We start from the raw sequence: 17642 nt of genomic DNA, 5'->3' as shown, positions 1-17642 counted from the left end.
GGGGGATTGGGCTTAAGCTGGCAGTTAGACATCCCTCTGGCAGCCCGGGAGCCCTCGGGGGATGTCCAACTGCTGGCTTAGGCCTGCTCCCTGCCTAAGCTGCAGTCGGACATCCTTAGCACTCCCAGGGAGAAGCTTGTGGCTGAGCAGAGCTCCCCCTATTGGAGCGCACTGACCACCAGGGGGCAGCTCCTGCATTGAGCATCTGCCCCTGGTGGTCAGTGCGTGTCATAGCGACCAGTCATTCTGCCATTAGGGTCAATTTGCATATTACCCTTTTATTATATAGGATACTACCTTGTGGTTTAAAACTCTCAGACAACAAGAGAAAACATGCAGCTCAGTTCCCCTCCCCAGCAGTCTCCACAGACAATGCCCCAGTCTTCAAGAACCCTCTCCTAGAATCTCATAGAACCCCATACTTTATTCCTATCCATCATCATTTTCTGATTACTCCTCTCTCTCCTAGGGGCAAATGCGAAGCATCTGTAGACCTGGAAGTCAAATGCAGGAATACCTTGTATGGGTGATACAAGCCATAGAGCCAGAGGAACTGGCTAGAACCACAGCCCCCCCCACCCATCCTCCCCCCTGCCACTTACAGGTGAGCGGCCTTGGGCAGGTGACTTCACTGGCCATGCCTCAGTTTCATTATCTATAAAATGGACTAAAAGCCAACCTCACAGCACTGCTGTAATGACTGATGTAGAAGGCATTCAACAAATGATTACTATTAGCACTATGATCAAGATAGTGATCATTAGTGAAGGGAACAAATGTTAGTTATGATTAATTCTGAGCGATGGGATTTCTGTAGCTCAATATTGGGATGTTGTAATGAGCCTTTTTGCAGCGTCAACTGGCAGAGAGGCCTGGGTGGGAGTTGTGTGGGACCTGGAAGCTGCCTACGACCTCTGTTGCTGGGTTCAGATCCGGAGATTAACTGAAGGATGTTTGTTGGCTTATCTTTCCCACCAAGCAGGATTTTTCTCAAATTAAGCACTCATTCATTCAATAAATATCACTAAAGAAGCAGCCATGGATCTTAGGATGAAATGGTAATCCAGGCAGAGAAGGTCTTTGCTCTCACAAAACGCATGGTCCAGGGGGATACACCGTGATATCACCTGGTCAGTACTGTGGTGAGGAATTCTGTGGAATATGGGAACTCTAAGCTGCAGCCCTGTACCTGGGGGTCAGTTGAGGACCTTCTTGGGGATGTGGAATCTAAGCTGAGGTCCTTTTATTTCCCTAAAATATTCTTAAATATATTTTTATTGATTTCAGAAGGAAGGGACAGGGAGAGAGACAGAAACATCAATGATGAGAGACAATCATTGATTGGCTGTCTCCTGCACACCCCCTACTGGGGATTGAGCCTGAAACCCAGGCATGTTCCCACGACTGGAATCGAACCAAGGACCCTTCAGTCCACAGGCCAACACTCTATCCACTGAGCCAAACCAGCTAGGGCTAAGCTGAGATCTTGAAGAAGAGGAGGGCCAGGGTGTTCTAGGCAAAGGGAGCAGTGACTGGCAGGATCACACAGGGCATACAGACCATGTCATTTGTCAGGGATGAGCCCAGGCTACCCTAAATGGAGATCAGGATATGGTCCTCCAGTCCTGGATTGAGGTGATCCTGGCCACCCAGGGCCAGATGCTTGGGACCAAGCCCCCGAAGCCTGGTTTCCCAGAGTCCTCCCTTTTATTATCCTTGGAGTTCAACTCCGTGCACCCTCTGAGCCTGGCAATTCTGAGACCAGCCCGTGCTCTGAGAACTGAGATGCGAGAAGGACTTTCACAACCTGGACTTGATCAAAGAAGGATGGTCAGCACGGTAATGGGATCCCTTAGCCTAGAGAAGAAGAGGCCAGAGAAAGCAGAGCCATCATCAGTGTAGGAAGGACTGCTACACTGGGGAGGCATGACCAGGACCAGCATGCACTTGGAAGATGCTGGTGTTGTGAGGTGGTGAGCTCCTTGTTACCAGAGGAATTTCAGCAGTAGCTGGGTGACCCTCTGTCTGAGGCTGAAGAAAAGATTTCTCCACTGAGTGCAAATCTGTCCTAAACGACCTCTAAAAGTCATCTAACATTAAGATTGCGTGTGAACAGATCCTCAGAAAATAACATGAAAGCATGAGTTTCAGTCCCCTGGGTCAAGCATGGTCCATGTGAACCACAGTGTTCATCCTGATCATGGTGTTATTTCATAAAGGCATCAATACTAAAACATCAACAGCTGCCATTCATAGAGCAGTGCCAAGTACTCTGTCTCATAAATTCTCACAACTCTATGAAGTAGCTACTATTATCATCCCCATTTTATAGATTAGGAAACTGAGGCTCAGGGTTGCTAGGTAACTTGCCCAAGACCACAAAGGAAATGCATGGGGAAACTGGAGTTCAAACTCAGGTCTCTGCCAGTATAGCCCGTGCTCTTAAGCACTCTGCAGAGTGAGGGATGCTACCCACAAGCTCCCCCAAATGACCTTGTCAGAATCACCAGAAATGTCCTGGAATCCTCTCTGAACTCCCATCTTCTCCTCTGGTTTGAGCAAATTTGCTGTGTGAACATGCATTTAATAGGGAGGAATATTCTGCTTTGCCACAGAATGTCTGCCGCAATCGAGGATTCACTGTTGGCCTCTCCTAAATGATGACATAACCGAATGCTGCGGAGATTGGATTTTCAAAAACCTGATTTGCTTGCAACTTTCCAGGAATCCATCAAACCCATAAAACGTTTTGATTTTCAGCCCTACACCTCGTCTTAGAGCAGAGCGTTCACAAAAATGATTTGTGAAGCCATTCATGGTTGACAAAGCGCTTTCGTACCTCACATCTCAGACGCTCCTCCCAGAACCCCAGGAGGCAGACAGCATCACTTCTGTTCTCCAGCTACTTCCCAGTCCAGCAAACAGAGAGGCAGAGAGAGATAAAGAATTTGAACTTGAACTCTGGCATCTGCTACATCCAGAAACAGGAACACTGAAGCTATAGGGACGCCTCTGAGATGATTCAGATCTGGGTCCCTAACCTACTGTCCATGGACAGGCTAGGATGGCTAGAATTAAAAAGTCAAATAACCACATATGTCAGCAGGATGTAGAGAAATCAGAGCCCTCAGATATTATCGGTAGGAATGTAAAATGGTCCAGATACTCTGGAAAACAGTGTGGCCGTTCCTCAAATGATTAAATACAGAGTTACCACGTGACCCAGCAACCCCACTCCGTGGTATGCACCCAAGAGAAATAAAATCATAAGCCCACAAAGAAACCTGTACACAAGTGTTTATAGGAGCATTACTCATTATAGCTAACAAGTGAAAACAATCCAACTGTCCATCAACTGGTGAATGGATAAAAAAAAATGTATTTCTATGAGATGGAGTATTATTTGGCCAGAAAAAGATGATACATGTTACAACCTTGAAAACATTAAGCTAAGTGACAGAAGCCCGTCACAAAAGACTATATACTGTACGATCTCATTCATATGAAATGCACAGCACAAAGCAATCTATACAGACAGAAAGTACATTAGTGGTTGCCTAGGGCTGGGAGGGAGCGGGGAGAAGAGATGGGGTGACAGCTAAAACACAGCATTTCTTCTTAAGAAGATGGTTGTATATATATGAATATATTAAAGACCACTGAATTATACACTTTAAATAGGTGAATTGTATGGTATGTGACTTATATCTCGATAAAGCTGCTAAAAAAAATTAAATCTGCCATATATTCACCAGCAGCAATCAGATAAGAAAAAAGAAACAATCTTATATCTTCGGCCTGAAAATTATTCTCTAGAGAAACAGGAGGTTCCCACATGAGTGGGGCGGGGGCGCCAAGTTCATTGAGATATTCATATCCGGGGCTGGAGATTAGGAGCTTGAGCTTTGGTTTGAAGTCCTGGTCCCTCCATTAGCTGGGTAGCCCTGGACAAGTCACCTGGCTCTTTAAGCCTCAGTTTCCCAATCTGTACTAGGAACACAATAGTACCTAACTCACAGTATGCTTGTGAGGATGTAGAGTTAAGACACACAAATCTGCCCTAGCTGGTTTGGCTCAATGGATAGAGTGTCAGCCTGTGGACTGAGGAGTCCTGGGTTCGATTCCAGCCAAGGGCACATGCCCTGGTTGCGGGCTCTATCCCCAGTCGGGGACGTGCAGGAGGCAGCCAATCAATGATTATCTTTCATCATTGATGTTTCTCTCTCCCCCCTCTCCTTTCCTCTCTAAAATCAATAAAATATATATATTTTTAAAAGACACACAAATCTCTTAATTCCCAATAAATGGCAGCTATTGTTACTATTGTGTTATCATCATGCAACAACCCGACCTAGTACTTGTTGAGGATCAACCAAGGTTTAGGGGTTCTGAAACAGGCTCCAGGGGTGTAGATCAAACAAGACCTCTATTGGAGGAACTTTCAAACACGAGAAAACCCCAAATTCCCTATGTTCACAGCTAGGAAGTTTATTAGAAATTGTTGTTTCTCAACGTAGGGTCTTTGAATATAGTCTCAAGATCTGAAAGTTCTAAGAATTTTTCATTCAGTGTTTTCATTTAAAAATATCAACATAAGGGACTAACCATGAGACTTCCATCCACACAAAAGTATTGTGCTGTGACCGAGCTGGCACTTGTGGCAGACTGAATTCTTGGCCCCAGTTCTTGCCCCTCCCTATCACCCTTGGCCGGATGGATGACTCTGCAGTAGTTTGCTCCTTGACCTTGGATTCAGCCAGATTATTTGTTTGGCCAATGGGATGTTAACACACATGATGCAAGCAAAGAGTTGAAATGTACTTGTGAGGATGGGCTTGCCCTCCAGGGCCTCTGCCTTTGCCAGAAGCGTTTTCCCAGGGAGCCAGGTGACTTGTCCAGGGCTACCCAGCTAATCATGGGACCAGGACTTCAAAGCTCAAGCGCCTAATCTCCAGCCCCAGATATGAATACCTCAATGATAGGAGTCCAGAACCCGCACACGTGGAGCACACCTAGCTCCACCAGGAGGAGCCACACTCCCTGGACTGAAGCCGGAGGCAGAGCAGCCCAGCCACGCCCAGCTAAGTCCACCGAGCCAGTCAATGGCACATACATGGGCAGGAATAATGATTGTTGTTCTACACTGGGGTCAGCAAACTATGGCCTGCAGGCTAAATGCAGCCTGCCACCTGCTTTTGTATAGCCCACCAGCTAAGAATAGTTGTACATTTCCAAATGGTTAAAAATAAATCAAAAGAAGACACTTTCATCGTGTGAAGATTACTGGGAATTCCAATTTCAGTACCCATCAATGAAGTTGCACGAGAACCTGCCCCACCTGTGGCTGCTCTCACACCACCATGGCAGAATTGCGTAGTTGTGACATACTCTGCATGGTTCACAAAGCCTAAAACACTGACTATTTGGCCCTTTACACAAAAAGTTGGCTGACTCCTGTTCCATGCCATTGAATTTGGAGGTGGCTTGTTACACAGTAGCAGCTGACTGTACAACACCAGTTATTATTGCTTAACCTTAGCCTGCGAAGAAAGAACCGATGCAAATTTAACATGTACATGATGCATTTGGGCAAAGAAAAGACCAAGACACATCATGGCCATTGCACTAATAAACGATTTTCTTTGTCAAAGAGACAAAGAAAATACAGATACCCACAGGCGCATAGGCATGCCAAAGGCTAAACAATCTGTCTCTGTCGTCACTACCATGGCCAGCCTAGTCCCAGGAGAACATCATCCAACACAGTAAGCTGACTTTCTTAATTTGAGTTCTGTTGGTTTGTGTAGTTCTTGTTCATTTTATGTTTGCAAATCTGTCTTGGTTTTATCGTTGTTTAAAAGCTATAAGATGCGTTGTTTCTCTCTAGCTTTAGGTGCACACCTTTTTAAGTAACATTAGAATAAAATGAATGTAATGTTGGGACCCCATGAACATTAAAAGTCACCTGAACACAACATAAGTGAGGGACAGCACTGCTGTCGAGGTGCTCAGGAGACAAGGAATGAAGAAGGTCAAGTAGGACCTGGGTCATAGGGAAATACTGGGCCGTTCAGCGTAGTTTTTCACGATCTACTTTGGTTCCACTAGAAAGACTTTGAGAATCACAGACTGGTTCAATAGCATTTTATATTTTGGGGGGAATCTTTGGTTTTATTTATGATCCAAAAACCAAGCTACCAGTATTGATAAAATAATTATACAAGCCGAGCTCATTAAATATTTCTGGTGTTAAGAGGAATCTTAGGATCCAGGTACATATTTTTACTCCTGGGAAGAACTGCTATTGAATCAAGAGTACCTTAGGGTCCATAACATCATAGATCAGGAGGAAAGTGACTTTTATTCTGGCATTTTCTTCCACTTTTCCTTCTGAGCACACTCTACTCCTGCTATTTCCTGTTACTTCCCCAACCTCAACATTATACCCGTGCCCCTGGGCCTTTGTACATGCTGTGCCCACAGCTTGCGATTTGTGTTCCCTCAATTCCTGACTCTGAAGGCCACTCATTTCAACTCATCCCTCAAAATCCAGGTCAGGCCTAGAGGCAAGGAAACCCCAGTCACAATGTGCACACCTACCACTTGGAGATCCTGGTTTCTAAACACCATTACCCACTAAAATGAATCAGAGCTCCTGAGAGAGATGGCTGGAATACCTTTTCGCATCAGAAAGTAAGGAAGTGCTAAAACAATAAGAAGAAGCCGGTGTGAACAAGTGCACACTGGTCAGTTCTAGAGCCATTTAAACATTAAAAAAAAAAATGACAGTAACAGACTAGAACTCATGGAAGAGAAGAAGAATTCATGAGTCCATACTGATACTAAAAATAAATTGTAAATGGGGGATAGGGTGAGGGTGAATTTGAGGACTTAAAATTTTTTTTAAAAAATCACTGGTTTTTAGAGAGAAGGGAGCGAGAGAAAGAAACATCAACACAAGAGAGAAACGCCAATCGGTTGCCTCCCTCCCACACGTCACCGAACAGTGGATCAAACCCACAACCTTGACCAGGAATCAAACTCTCAACCTTTCAGTGTACAGCATGATGCTCCAACCACACTGAGCCACACTGGCCAAACTGAACACTTTTTTAAAAACTTTTTTTTTTTAAAAAAGAATGTCAAGTAATAAAGGTAGGAGGAATAGTTAAAAATCATTTTAAACTATGAATAATAATTGATACAAGCAAGGATCAATAATCATTGGTAAAACCATCTGGTAAAAGACAGACAGACATCTGTGCCTTCTGCCACCCACAATGAGAAAGACACATGTCTGAACCAAAAAACTATAACCTGAATGGATCACGAGGAAACAATGGAAACTGTGGAACATTCTGCAAACAAGTGGCCTAAACTCTTCCAAAGCGTCGATATCACCGGGTGTGTGGTATTCATTATACTATCACTCTTCTACAAGGTTGGACATTTCCAAAATAAAGAGTTCATAGCAATTAACCCACAAGCATGAAAAGCACCTGTTGATGCCGGTGCACCCATACATGCCCAGCTGCCTCATTTGTCCCTACTTTTCTTCCCAGACAAGCCCATTGTTCCTCCCTTCTCCGGGCTCCCCAACACTTGGTAAAAAAAAAAAAAAAAAGCCCCTTGGCAATGACATCTCACGACATCATAAGTGTCTGCCTACACTTCCATCGATCCCGTTACTTAGAGGTTTTCAGAGGCCCTGCCGTGAACCTTCGCACATCCAATTTCATGTTTTAAAACAAATCCCCACTTTACGATAGAAGCTGGAATGGAAAACGCGGCAACACCATTTCACGCCTGCGTCCCCCCAGGACAGTAGGCGTCTGGCCGGCAGAGAGGCTGACTGACATGACAGCAGGTGAGCAAACCCACCACACAGTATCCTCCTTACAAGGACCTCCGGGAAGTCTCTCATCCGGAGTCAGTACCCATAGGGGCTGACCTACCTGGGACTTCTCACGTTACGGACAGAACGCGCTGGCAGCTGCTCGGGCTGGCCCTTCCCAGGGGCTGCCAGATGTGGACCCCACGTACTAAAAGCGCATATACAGGTCATTACGGTATACATTATTAGCCTCCTTCCTGGCTCCATTTAGGGCCTCCACCCTTGTTTTTCTTTCTTAATCTCTCTCCCAGTTTTAATATGCGATCATGTTATATTTTATGTATCCTGCTAGGCTGCCCTACATCCCTTCTGGAACAAGGCTGGGTTCAAGTAAAAACCTGAAATAGAAGCCCTGTGCTGGCCTCCTCTTTCTCCAGCCCCTTCATGGGACCACATGGCTGCATGGCCCTCCTCAAGCACCTCGTGCCTGCGCATCGTCTGCGGCCTGCTGTGTCTGAGGGCAGCCTGCAGACCTTGGCAATGATTGATGGAGTTTATAATTCCCACGGAGCTGAGAAAGCAAAAGGAGGGGCCTTTCTCTTATAAACAGCCTGAAGGGAGTACAAAACTCCTTCCAAGGAGGCCAGGCCATGAAGGAGAGGTGCAAAGTGGAACTGGCCATGGGGTCCATCTAAATCCAGGCCGTGTCTCTACACCACACTGCACGCACTAGGACCAGCGTTCCCACTGGTTGAGGGGAGACGAAAAGGTTATGGGAAAGATGAACAGGACAGTCAACCAAGGCCAGGAGGTAGGAAAAGGTGAGGCGAGGAAGGGAAATGAGGAGGAACAGGAGGCAGAATGGGAGAGTGGGCTCTCGAGTCACATTCTCCCAGTTCAGTGACTCACTGGCTGTTTAGCTTTGTGAAGAATGACTCACCCTCACTAGGCCTCAGTTTTCTCAACTGTATAATGGGTAGAATGATATCTACTTCACAGAGGCATCACTAGGATCGAATGGGATCTTGCTATAAGGTGCCGAGCAAACCCAGACATGGAGTAAGTGCTCAATAAACATTAATGGCTATGTGGCCATTAATGCCACCACTTCTACTGGAGTACAGTGTACACGCTGAGGACTTGTGGGAGGAAATATGTGGTGTTGGATGGAGGCCAGAGTTTTTGAAGGCAGCAGAAGGTCAGGAAAGGACATCAAGTATGGCTTTGGAACAGTATTTGCAAATGAATGCAGCTTATTTAGAATGTGGGGCTTCCGGATCCTGATCCAACCCATCTGAGATACACACAAACATACAACATATACACACACACCACACACATACAACATACACACAACATACACACACACACAACACACGCAATACACACACACACACACACACACACACACACAGGCCCTGCTTTCTTGAGCCATTTTGCATATTTGTTCTCTCTGGGCCTTTAAGGCCTCTCACTTCTCTAGATCGCGAAGGTCAAAGCCTTCACATGAGACCTCCAGCCACTCCCTCCCCTCACCCATCCACATGCTACAGCTCATAGTCCTAGGAAGGAGCCTGCAGGGGTGCAGCCTGCTGGCCTCTGGCCCCATCGAGGCACCATGTGCCACGCCCACCCCTGACCAGCGGAGCGGGTCTATGACCAGGCTGCAACCCCAGGCCTTCCTCGTCTCCCTTTCCTCCAGACCCCAGACCCACGCCAGGCTGTATACCTAGGAAGCTGCCTGCTTTACAGACCCCAGCTTGCCTGGCTGCGCTGTCCCCAGGTGCAGACTCTACTGTGGTGAGGGAGGACGGGATCCTAGCACTGCCCTGGGCATGGCCCTAGATTTTCTCCCCCGAGATTTTCCTGCAGGCCGAGAAGCCCACAGCCTCCTCTGTTGAACTTCTACTCATCCTTCAAGACCCATCTCCAATCTGCCCTGCCAAAACCAATTCCCCCTCCCTGCCCTACAGCACTACAGTCACCAGCAACACTCTGCCTGCATATTACTTGGTTGGGAATAAGCTGCCTCCTTCCTCATCCATCTCGGCCCCTGCTCCCCGTAGCTGGACCACAGGTTCTGGAAGAACACAGAGCAAACCTCATGTATTACTGTTAGCCCCAGAGCTCCCCGCTCAGGGCCCAGTGCTTGGGAGTGGCTCTGTGTCTGTGAGGTTGGACACGTAAACACACTCGCAGATCCACCTCCTGCCATGTCTTCCTATGAAGGAATTCCTTAAGGCCCCATGGCGTCATGGACAGGGGCTATCTTTGAAGGAGCCCAAGTCTACCATGTACCAGTTGTTGTGAGAGTTGGGGCCACTTAACCTCTTCAGTCCTGGGTGCCCCCATTTGAACAAGAGGGCAGCAACCTTCCACTGTGAGACTGTTGTGAGGAGGAATGTAGTACACACTTGGCATTTAATCATTGCTCAGTGAGCAGCCAGACTTATAAAGTAAGCCAGCCATCTTCACTGGGCCCCTCTCCCGCCTCCCACTCATCCACCTCTCAGTCCACAGCAATGTGGCTTTTGCTGTGAAACTGCCCCTGCCAAGGACACCGGGACCTGTGTACTGCCAGAGCCACATGCGCTCTCAGGCCTCAAGCTTCTCACCCTCCACAGCACTGACCCCTCGGCCACCCTGTCCCAGGGCTCCCGTTGCATAAATGCATACATTTATTTGCTTAGTTTCCCCTAGACCAGTGATGGCGAACCTATGACACATGTGTCAGAGGTGACACGCGAACTCATTTTTTTGGTTCATTTTTCTTTGTTAAATGGCATTTAAATATATAAAATAAATATCAAAAATATAAGTCTTTGTTTTACTATGGTTGCAAATATCAAAAAAATTCTATATGTGACACAAGCGTTAAATTAGGGTTTTTTCAAAATGCTGACACACCGAGCTCAAAAGGTTCACCATCACTGCCCTATATTCCCTGGGCTGCGGGCCCACACACACCAGTGAGCCTCTGGGCAGCTCCACCTGGGCATCTGCTGGGCACCTCCCACTGTACTCCTCCCAACCCGAACTCGCCTTCTCCATTCTCCTCAGTGTCAGACCACCACTCTCTACCTCTCCGCATGTCTCAGCAGATGGCCCCCAAACACATAAGCCCACTGGCTTAGTTTCCTATCGCTGCTGTGACAACCCACTACAAACACAGTGGCTTAAAACAACATACATTCCTTAACTCACAGTTCTGGAGATCCTACGTCCTAAAATCAAGATATGAGCAGGACTGCGTGCTTTCTGGAGGCTCCAAGAAAGAATGTGTTTCCTTGAACTTCCCGGCTTTTAAAGGCTGCCTGCCCGCCTTGGCTCCTGGCTCCTTCCTGTATCTTCAAGGTCAGCAGGAGAGCATCTTCCCATCTTTGGTCTCTGACCCTGACTCTCCTGCCTCCCCTTACAAATATGCATGTGATTACACTGGGCCACCAGGTAACCCGAGACAATTTCTCCATCTCAAGATCCTTAATTAAATCACATCGGCAAAGTCCCTTCTGCTTGTAAGATAACAGTCACAGGTTCTGGGGATCAGGACATGGGCATCCTTGGGGGGCCATTATCTGGCCAACTATCCTTACTCCCCTCCATCTTCTCCAAGCCTCTAGGACAGTGTGTTTCTCAACCTTCCTAATGCCGCGACCCTTTAATACAGTTCCTCATGTTGTGGTGACCCCCAACCATAAAATTATTTTCGTTGCTACTTCATAACTATAATTTTGTTACTGTTATGAATCGTAATGTAAATATCTGATACACGGATGTATTTTTATTGTTACAAATTGAACATAATTAAAGCACAGTGATTAATCACAAAAACAATATGTAATTATATATGTGTTTTCCGATGGTCTTAGGCGACCCCTGTGAAAGGGTCGTTTGACCCCCAGAGGGGTCGCGACCCACAGGTTGAGAACCGCTGCTCTAGGATATTCCTCCCATGACAGAAAAAAAATGCTGACCCACCCCTTCCCATATCCAGTGTCTCCATCTGAACATTCTCAGGCAATATAAAAGCTTATCCATCACGCCTTATCTCTACTCTAAGAATCCTTCACTGGGTTCCTTAAGAATGTTCAAGTCTGTCATGAACAAACTCCTTTGACCCCATGCCTCCCTCCAGCCGTCACCCTTCCTATGCCCTGTCTCTCTCCTTGCTTCTTATCTCTAATCAATCACCTGAGACGTGACTCTGCTGCTCACCTCCATTCTAATAAGGTTTCCATCTCATCACTCTTCTGCAGGGGTTCCCCGTGCGGTACTATTGGCATTTGAGGCCAGATCATTTTGTGTTGCGGGAGGCGAGCCTGTGCACTATGAAACACTGAGCAGCATCCGGGCCTCCACCTTCTAGATGCCCATGGCGTAGCCCCATCCTGAGTTGGGATGGCCAAAAATGTCTCCAGACATTGCCAAAGGTCCCATGGGTGGGGGGAGAGGGGAGCAAATTACTCCAGATTGAGGACCATTATCTTATAGTAACAGCTCTTGCTAAAGTCACCAATGACTTCCCTGGCACTGAATCCCATGGACACTATTAAGCCCTTCGCTTGCTTGGCTTCTCAGCAGAATCTGACACTCGTAGCCATTCTGGGCTCCTACCCCGCAGGCTGCTCTTTCTCTGTCTCCCTTCCAGGACTAAGCAACCCTTCTGAACCACTAACTGCCGACGTTCCTCAAAGCTAAGTCATAAGCCCTCTCTATCTCACTCAGCCTGTTCTCCCTGGAGGTGCCCTCCATGCCCTGACCTCTCTGACCATTTCTGCACAGGTGACTTCAGAAGGGACACTTCCATACCTCCTTTCCAAGCTCTCAACCCCCATGTCAAAATGCCTACGTGACATGTCACTAGGCTATCTTGATGTCACTCCAACTCAACAAGTCCAAAACCAAGATCCTTCCCTCATCCCAGTCCCCCTCTGGCAATTCCCATTCCTCAGAGAAAGGTGCCACCCCTGAGCTGGGGTGAGGACACTGCAGGGATTGTTCTGGACGCTTCCCTCTCCCTTACTCAGGGCAATTAGTTTATTCCCAAGTCAAACCTCTTTCATCTTTAAAACAGTTCACAAACCACTTCACGGGTCTCCATGTCTCTGCTCCCACCTGAGCCCCAGCCTGTGGTATGGTCGACTCAGAGAATCACCACAGCACTCTAAACAGGGTGTGGGCATCCATTCTTGACCAATGCCTTCACCACCCCCATCAGTTCTCCATGCTGTGGCCAAAGTAGCCCTTTCAAAACAAATAAACTTTCCTGATTGTCCTTAAACTAAAGAACAAAAGTCCCAATTTGGACCCCTGGGCTCTATAATGGCCAAGCCTTCATCATCTCCTCTAGGCCCCCCCACCCCCCCCACCCCGTGTTGGCTGCACTCCAGGCACACTGGCCTTCCTGGTGCTCAAAAATGCTGTGCTCTCTCTTGCCTCAGGGCTTTGCATATGCTGTTTCTGGAGGCCCCTCATCTTCACCTGGTGGCTATTCTCTTCCTACCATCGCAGTCAACTATTAGGAAGCCTTCCCTGACCTCTGGCCATGTAAATTTTCGTGGTTGTTCACTTTTCTCTTAGCCACTCTCTCCATTACCTTTTAGAGTCCTAATTTTCTATTTATTTGTTTTATTCTTTTACCCATTCCCTCTTTGCTAAACTCTATGAGGGCAGGAACCAAGTCTGATCAGGCCCACCACTGTACCCCAGGGCGAACCCATCACCGAGCACAAAGGAGATCATTCATGCATAATGAATGACCTACCTACCCCCTAGGCTGCCTTTCTCTACTGTCCCACATCCCCCATCTCTGTTCAAGCTTGACTCCTAAGAGTTATCTCAGATAATTCTTCCTCTTTACATCTTTGAAAACCCTCCTTCCTCACCTCCACATGCCATCTACCACTAAATCTTGGAGACTCTCCCTCCTAAATCTCTCTCAAATATGCCCACCTCTAGCACCTGCATTTAAACCACCATCTTTCCTTACCTGAACCCCCATCCCAGCTTCCCACTTAGAACCCCAATTCTTGGAGTCACACCTCTGCTTGAAATGCTTCAATGGTTCCCCTGGCCTACAGGAGGGACGATGCACCGACCCTGGCTTATGAGATGCAGCAGGATGTGGCCCCTGCCTCCCTCTCTCTTTCGTATTTTTTTTTTTAATCTTCACCCAAGGAGTAAGGATATTTTTTCCAGTAAGGATTTTTAGCGAGAGTGGAAGGGGAGAGAAAGAGAGAAACATCGCTGCGAGAGAAACACATCAACTGGTTGCCTCCCATACCACACATACCCCACAGGCCCGGAGGCGGGGACTGAACCTGCAACCAAGGTATGTGTCCTTGACTGGGAATTGAACCTGTGACCCTGCAGTGCACAGGCCATAGCTACTCTGGCTTGACCTCCCTTTCCTTGCCGCACTGCCTCCCGGGCTCATTGCTGTTGCCACACAGGACTTCACGGAATTCGTCTCTCAGCTGTTCTGTCTCCAGGGAACATTTTTCCATCCCTTTCTATTACTGCTATCTACTCTCCCAATCTCAGGCTAAAGAAAGTCTTGCCCAAACCCCTCGTGTAGGCGCACAATAATAACAACAGCTGATATTCTCTGAGTACTTACTAAGGGCAATACTCTAAGAACTTTTCAGTTTTGACTTATTTAATCTTCACCATCAACTATGATTATCCTGTTACAGAACAGGCACAGAGAGGTTAAATGACTCATCCACGGTCGAGTAGATAGTAAAAAGCAAAGCTGGGTGACATAATGAACTTGGGCTCCAGACCCCAAATCCCCGAACACTGTGAACACTGCGGCCTCCTGCTGCCCCCTTCAACAGCAATGACCGCATGTGCACGTACTTGTTCAACGCCTGCTCTCCCTACTCCCTGGAGGCAGGGTCCTGTCTGTCTTATTGAAGGCTTTACCTCCAGCAACCAGCCCAGCGCCTAACATGACTGCTTTTTGAGCCGAATGTCATGCTTTGCATCCCCACAGTCCCCAGCTCCAAGTCACCAGCTCCAGAGAAAGGTGTACACAAACCTTTCGTAAATGCCACTAAAGGGCCCACCAGACACCCACAAGGAGGATTCACAGGGCAATCGCTCCACCACGGATTCTGCTGACTACTGCCAGGTGAGCTCCTCAGCACGGCCCTCAGCCACCAAGGGTCGCAGCCCCTTAGCTAGCATGAGGGGACTGCAAGATTCATCACCCACCAGTTCGGGAATGGTGGCAAAAAGCTCTTGAGCCAGGCCGGGCCAGCAGATGGCTCCCCCTGCTGGTTCCCTTCCATGTTTGTTGGCACCCTCTCACATGGCACTGCCCAGGGGACACTCACCAGCCAAGAGAAGAAGCCAGCTGATTTGTCCTGGGTGGAGATCTGTCCCTCATAAGGGCCGAAGATGTGGCCTTTGGGGATAACCTCATTTATGCATCGCACGTCATTCTCCCCATTGGTGTCCTTGACCACCTCCATGCCCTGTGGGATGGTGAGGGCGGCCCGGTCTGGCAGGCCCACAGGCACCGGTGTGTCGGACACAAACACGGGGGGACCATGTTTCGGGCATTCATCCACGAAGTACTCCTGACAGGACTCGCAGACTTGCCCAGCCTCTAAAGCAGGGGTGGGGAACATTTGTGCATCTTGGTTCTCTCTGGATATTTATAACATCATTTTCAGGACATACAAAATTATCAACCTAAAAATTAACTTGCTCTACTTGGTCGAACAATTAATTAACTCACCCTTAATGCTTTGTCAGTTGTTGGGAGGGGTAGGACCCCCATGGAGGAGGCTGAAGGGCTGATGGGAAGCCCACCCTGAGACCAGCAAGGGCAGTGGAAAGCACTGCCTGGCACCCCCGAGCCCAGCCCTGGCTCCACCCCAGCCAGCTACGGGCTCCTGAGTCTTCAGTAGCAATAACCCAATATCTTCCCTGGGGGCTCAAGGACATGCCTGCCAACGAGGAAGCCAGTAACTGCCTTTGTTTCAAGTTTGAAAAAGTAGAAGAAAGAGCATGCTCTGGAATCAGATAGGTCTGGGTTTGAATGCAACTGCATCTGTGGGCTGCGGGACCTGAGGCAGGGTTCTTAATCTTCACCAAGCCGCCTCAGTCTCCTGACCCGGAAAATGGGACCAATAACAACCGCCTCAATGGCTAATGGGGCCGATTAACTGAGGCATGAACCTGTGTCTGGTACATAATAGATGAGGGCCTATCATTAGTATTAGCCCTGCAAATTCCCTAAGCGAGATGGGGTCGGGGATTGTGGGTGAAGGGAGGAGTAGCCCAGGAAATAGCCCCAAGCTCCACTTACACCAGAAGTCCACTTGCTGGAAACTTTTGGGCATGATGAGGTCACGCTTCCCCTTCAGTTTCTTGGGTTCCACTTCCATGGCCGAGGGGTCTGGTCTCCTAGAACTGTCCAGGACAGAGGCCATTAAAGAAAGCAAAGAAGTCATCGGAGAGGGTGACGGGCAGAGAAGCTGAGGACCTGACCAGGAGGCCACAGGTACTACTGGGCAGGGGGAGGAGCCCCAGCCAGCCTATCAGGTCAGTAGACAGGTGGAGAGGGAGGTGTCCTGAGACCAGGCCTGATGGGCCACTGCTTGGTTTTTCTCTCTGGTCCCAAGAGCTGCCCAGAGCAGCATAAGGAACGCGGGCAGGGAATGGGAACTCTCCGCAGGGTCTCCCACCAACCCGACCAACCCAGCCAGGAATTCCCCCCTTCTCCCTCTCCTGTGCCCACACAGGGGCCTCACCAGGGCTGGCCATACTCCTGGTCACGGAGAGGTGAGCAGACTTCTGTCTTCACCACGGTCACCATGTCCCCCACAGCTGCCTTGGTCTGCGCCAAACACTCCTTCATGTTCTCAGTCATTCTGTTCTGGGGATGGGAAGGCGGGACCAGCACAGGAAAAGGATCAAAGAGACAGGGGAAGAGGGGTGAGTGGTGGAGAGGGCAATCGGGGGTCCCGTGGAATCTGGTTACCCTCCCTGCCATCCCCAGAGGAAGCTCTTGAGAACACAGACAACAAAAACAGCTGTAGCCTGGCCAAGAGGAAATGCCATTTCTATCCCAGGCTGGTCCTGGGGACGACTGGAGCCACCAGCCCCATGGGGTCAGGGGCCAGGAGCAGCTCAGGCCAGGAAACAGGGCTGCACAGCACAGCCTGGACCCCAAAATCAAAGGGCAAAGGGTCTGAGGAACTCGCAGGAGCCTCTGTAGGAAACTGCAGTGGGGAGCTGAGGAGGGATCAAATCAAGTCCAGTGGGGGCCAAGGGGAGTAGGCTGACGAAATGGGCCCTCAGTGCCTCCAGACAAGCCCCTAGCCCTGGGGCTGGCAGGGAATGCAGCCAGGCCCGCTTCGCCAGCTCTGAGCAGGTACCAGTGGGGCGTGGGGGTCCCCGTGGTGTGGGCTGGCCCTGACTCCAAGCTCCACCCTGCTCTCTCTAGGGGAGTCTCCCCAGTTGCTGCTTACCGCCCTCTTCCACCACAGCGCCGGGTTTCAGCCCCTCCCGCGGCACCCCAGGGTCCTCATGCCAAGCCAGGGACACTCTTCGGGTCAGCGCAGCGCGCAGCTCGGGCTGGGACCGCGCTGGCCCCGGGACTGGGCGAGCACCGTGTGTGACTCACTACTCAGGGCCCCGCTGGCCACACCCCTGCTCCTCGGCTAATCAGCCCCCTGCTCCCCACCGGGGCCCCAAAGCCAGCAGCGGCAGAGAGGGGTGTGGGGAAACAGGACGGCCTGCCCCCTCCTCGGAGCCGGCGAGGACGGGGGGCGCGCGGAGGGGGGCGGGGGCC

At 49.1% G+C, this 17642-nt stretch overlaps 1 protein-coding gene across 2 annotated transcripts in view; it reads right to left on the bottom strand.

Annotated features, from left to right (window-relative positions):
* The window catches only part of PRDM11 (PR domain 11), a 45553-nt gene extending 28792 nt beyond the window's left edge, over nucleotides 1-16761 (bottom strand). Inside the window, exons 1-3 of one of the 2 annotated variants that reach the window (XM_015569514.1) lie at nucleotides 16600-16761; nucleotides 16155-16258; nucleotides 15175-15437 (exon numbers count right to left, since the gene is read on the bottom strand). In XM_015569514.1, coding sequence (XP_015425000.1) covers nucleotides 15175-15437; nucleotides 16155-16258; nucleotides 16600-16718 — 486 coding nt within the window. In that variant the 5' untranslated portion in view covers nucleotides 16719-16761. The remainder of the gene's footprint in view (nucleotides 1-15174; nucleotides 15438-16154; nucleotides 16259-16599) is intronic. The other variant, XM_015569515.1, reaches the window with a different exon arrangement.
* Between the last annotated feature and the right edge of the window lie 881 nt (nucleotides 16762-17642).

This window comes from Myotis davidii, unplaced genomic scaffold (genome assembly GCF_000327345.1).
Source record: "Myotis davidii unplaced genomic scaffold, ASM32734v1 scaffold265, whole genome shotgun sequence".
NCBI classification, from domain to species: domain Eukaryota; kingdom Metazoa; phylum Chordata; class Mammalia; order Chiroptera; family Vespertilionidae; genus Myotis; species Myotis davidii.
Note: the sequence above shows the minus strand (reverse complement) of the source record. Positions and strands in the feature narration are given on the sequence as shown.